Source organism: Penaeus monodon, chromosome 12 (genome assembly GCF_015228065.2).
Source record: "Penaeus monodon isolate SGIC_2016 chromosome 12, NSTDA_Pmon_1, whole genome shotgun sequence".
Lineage (NCBI taxonomy): Eukaryota > Metazoa > Arthropoda > Malacostraca > Decapoda > Penaeidae > Penaeus > Penaeus monodon.
Window position 1 is genome coordinate 9,343,464 of NC_051397.1, and position 4,887 is coordinate 9,348,350.

General features: G+C 32.7%; 1 protein-coding gene across 2 annotated transcripts in view; it reads right to left on the reverse strand.

Moving 5' to 3' along the window:
• Positions 1-4,461, reverse strand: part of LOC119579262 (transmembrane anterior posterior transformation protein 1 homolog) — a 19,221-nt gene extending 14,760 nt beyond the window's left edge. Inside the window, exon 1 of one of the 2 annotated variants that reach the window (XM_037927001.1) lies at positions 4,249-4,324. In XM_037927001.1, coding sequence (XP_037782929.1) covers positions 4,249-4,324 — 76 coding nt within the window. Of the gene's footprint in view, positions 1-4,248 lie in introns of both variants that reach the window. The other variant, XM_037927002.1, reaches the window with a different exon arrangement.
• Between the last annotated feature and the right edge of the window lie 426 nt (positions 4,462-4,887).

Here is a 4,887-nt window from a genome sequence, read left to right on the forward strand (position 1 = left end):
CTTCACACTTAACAGTTTGTCTTTATTTCTATCTTTTACAAATCATTTAATCTATTGTAAATTGTATCTCTATGCTTAAGAAAAAAGATAAGACAAAAAGAAATAAATGAAAAAAAGATGAAAAAAGAAGACATGTGGGATAAGAACAATTTACCATTCCAGCAGGGTATATTCAGGGATATAAAGTACCTGAATATACTCTGCATATATTTGCAGGGTATATTCAGGGACTTATTTTTGACCTTAAATCCTGTCAAACAAAATTTACACTTCTTGTCTGAATTGTTTCTTTGCTAACCACTCTCAAACTAAGAAACATTAAAAAAATAATCTTGGGAATTTGCTTCTTAACCCAATTGGCACAGATGGCGAGAATACGAGCCATGGCCACTGTAATATAAGTTTACTTATTGTACTTTTACATAGATGGCTCTACAAGTGCTTAATCACCATGGAGTCAGTTATTAGTCCTATCTACCCTTTACCCTTTATCTTGACTCTTGGAAAGCGGCTTTTGTATTATTTCATTGTCTTAAATTTAAATAACAATATAATAATCATAACATCAATAACAATAATAACAGTATTGATATCAATTATATTAATAAGAACAACACATTTTCCAGCCAATTCAAGGAATGGGAAAATCTGGATCGGTCACTAGAGCCTACTGATAGACTCCTTGCCGACTGAGCACATGTGTATGCAACAAAATTCACAAAAAACTACAGGAGACAGAACATAAATCTGCCGTGGTTGGGTTAACCCAATGGTCACTGAGAGCATGTGTTTTATCATTTACTTTTTACACACAGATGGTTCCACAAGTGCTTAGTCACCTAGGAGTCAAATATGTCTTACCTATCTCACCTGTTTACCCTTTTCTTGATTTTTGGAAGATTCCCTTTAATTTTCTATTGCTAATAGTATTTCAATAACACTAAAATCATTATAATGTCAATAATAATAATAATTAAAGTATAAATATTAATAGTATTAGAAAAAAAATTTACGGCAAATTCATGGAACGGTGAAATCTGGAGAGGTTTCTATCATTTATAACTGAACTCCTTGGTGACTGAGCACTTGTGGAGCCATCTATAAGCAACAAAACTACAGTGGACAGTACATAAATAAGTGACCAAGGATTTAGTTCACTAACAAACATTCATAGCAAAGTGACATGTGACTGCTATGAATGGCCTAAATCAAAGCCCTTTTAGAAGCTGCAGTAAGTATTGCCTTGAAGTAAGCAATATATATTTTAGGAAAGGAGATAATGGAAGTATTGAAATTGTTATAGCTGAGTAATTTCTAGACCTAGTTAGTTTTGAAGTGAGTATATATATGTATATATATGAATATATATATATATATATATATATATATATATATATATATATATATATATATATATATATATATATATATATATATATGTGTGTGTATATGTATATATGTATATAGATATACATATGTATATGTATGTATGTATATATGTATATGAATGTATTATGTATATATATGTATGTATATGAATATATATGTATGAATATACACACACACACACACATGAAAATATATATATATATATATATATATATAAATATATATATATATATATATATATATACACATATATATATATGCATGCACGTTTGCACGCACACACACACACACACACACACACACACACACACACACACACACACACACACACACACACACACACACACACACACACACACACACACACACACACACACACACACACACACACTCTCTCTCTCTCTCTCTCTCTCTCTCTCTCTCTCTCTCTCTCCCCCTCCCCATCACTCAGTGTCCACTTACACAATCACATGGTTTCATTATATATAGATTTGTACTTCAGCAAAGCAAGACAATTGGGGTAGTGTTTTAGTAAGAATACTTGATTGATGTATGGTTGACCAGTATTTCTTTGAGTGCCTGCTGTGTACTCCCCTCCAAACTACGAACATTAAATTATAATTTAAAAAAATGGAAGATGCAGTGGTCTTTATATTCATATATGCATATAATTCTTCAAATTATTGATGGCCTGGTTTATGGACTACTCACAGACATGAATGGACCCCTCATGCAAAATACACCAGCAATAATGATATAACACACAACAATAATGGTGTGAAAATACACTTAAGAAATAATCAAAGTCACTTACGAACAATAAACACTGCCCATACAATCTTAAACAGTCACTGGTTGTAGATGACACACACACATACATCTACACTTACATATGCATACAAGTTTGCTACCTATGAAAACACACTCACACTCACTCTCACTCTCTATATCTCTTTCTTTCTTTCTTTCTTTCTTTCTCTCTCTTTCTCTGAGATTTAATTGTTACCATTAAGCAAGACTCCTGTACCTGGAGTCTAATTCTCTCAATTCAATGGACAAAGAAGTCTGTGTATGTTAGGCATTTTTAGATTAGTAAAAAGATGGATGGAAGGATGAGCACAGAGATAGATATATATTAAATAGACAAACAGATTGACAGATGTTTGAAAAAACAAATCAAAATATTGTCTTTTTGATTTTCAATGAACAGTTTTAGCAATGCCTATACCAGTATTTTCTCCCAGATGCAATCCTTCGGACATTCTTTATGTTAACCTATTTCCTGGTTAAAAATTATATTCACAAATGAGAAAAATGAAGACTCACTCTTTCCACTTTCCCCACCCCATCTCTAAACTGCCAAATGAGTATATATTTACCCGAAGCATCACACAAGTTAGTCATTTATCTAATGTAGTACAAGTTTTTATTTCTAGTGTTTGAAATCTAGAGTACATGTAATTTCTAATGTTCAGAACCAAGTCTAATTGATATTTACTATGTTTCTCACACCTATTCTAATTAGTTTAAGCAGAGAAAGAAAGAATGAAATTGGCCATCAACTAAGAGATAAAATATTCTTTACTGAAGTTTACTTTGAAGTTTTGTATAGTCAAAGCTTTTCAAGGTGATGTGAAAGATATAATCAAAGGAATGAAAGAATAGAACACACAATATCAGTAAAATGGATCACAAAATCAAATTCTAGCAAACAAGATTTTATTGAATCATAATGAGTTTTAATGTTAGTAAATATTGAAGTGCAAACAATGACCCAAAGCACATAATATAGTGTACCATTTTTCTGCAATATTATAACCAATCAATTAAGAGTAAATAAAAAATATAAACTGAAAGAATTCAGCAAGATATCTAGACAATATTAGGGTTAACAGCAGCACATGAAGTGTAATATGTTGCACTTACTAAAATAGAAAACAAAACTTTGATCTTATTCTTACAAAAGAAAATGATGTTATTAATTATGAACCATACATAACTTCTAGGCCTTGAACTAAAATGGATCATTATGCATTTATTGGAGTGTGTCTAAAGCTGATTGAAGATTATGACAGTAGTCTGGGTGTATAACTGATTTTTAGATAAAGGCTGCCAATTCTATTGGAGCTCAGAGATTTTAGAAAAATAGAAAGTACTGCATACTTAATGGCAGTACACTGAGTGTTTTGTCCTTAGTGATATGCAATCTGAAAAGAGGGTTATTTTTTCCAGTTTGTTATCATACCATGAAACTATAAAATAGGACCAAGTCTGATTAATTTCTTAAGTTTAAGCAACAAGTGTGTTTGATTTCATTACCATGATGCATCAGGAAATGAAGTCAAAGATATGTTTTTCTTAATAAATATGATTTCTACATCTATTTTCTATTCCGGAAGCTCCTAATTCTCCATAGGTCTTCCAAGCCAAAATGGTGGTGGTGGTGGGTGTGGAGATTACTATAAAATATTTCCACATTACTTTCTGCTGCAATTCTGTTGATTTACATGGCCATACAGCAACAACTTTAATGTGCAAAATCATGTGCTGCCTTTAAACTGCTTATCAATCAACTACCCAATACCCCCTCATCAATCTTTCTGCAACTGTGCAATGCAAGCAGAAGTAAAAGTTATCTATTGAAAGACAACATCTGGAGGATTCTTTGATTCCAACCATATCATCTATGCCTTGGGTGTTTGCCACTCCTCAGGTTATTCTCAAATCATGTAACTATCTCAAACAACAAGCATTCCAACTGGTGCAATTTAAGGTTAGTTTCGCAAAACCACAAAGACCATTAATGGGAAAAAAAAAATCATCAAATCCAACTAGAACTTCAACCACACCACTCCGTACCTCCGATGTCACTCTGGTCAAGTTCTCCCACACTCTGCCGTAAATCTAGCTCATCATCCTTACCCATCCTGTTCATTTGACCCGAATTTTCAGTCTATGTAAACCTTGTTCAATACATATCCCGCTCATGCACCTGTCTCGCCTCTACTTCTTCTTCTTCTTCGTGTTTACAAACTGCTTGGAGCGGCCGTTCGGATGCGTGCTCAGAGATCTTGTTGAGAAGTTTTAATGGTGTAAAAAGGATGCCTAAGGGACTGTGGATTCTACTAGCATGATATGCGTGAGATGGAAATAATATTCAAGTCTGTTTTTATGGCTTTGTTGTTTTGGATTATAAGTATGACAAGAAAATTCGTGTTTATTACAGGAAGACGAACAATCGAACGTGGCTTTAATAATAGAAAATGGTACGTATCAAAGGGTAACTCTTGTAAATCAAACGGTTCATTGAACGTATACAGAGGGAAGACCATCTTAATCTACTCTTAAGATTTCAATCAAATTATCACAGTCTTGACCTGCGAAATGTTGATCGGTACATGGGGTAAGATAATTATTTTTTTTTGTTCAGTCTCCATAAGAAATCAAATATCTTATTACTATTCAAAGAGAGTGTAGTGCTATACATATATTATTTCA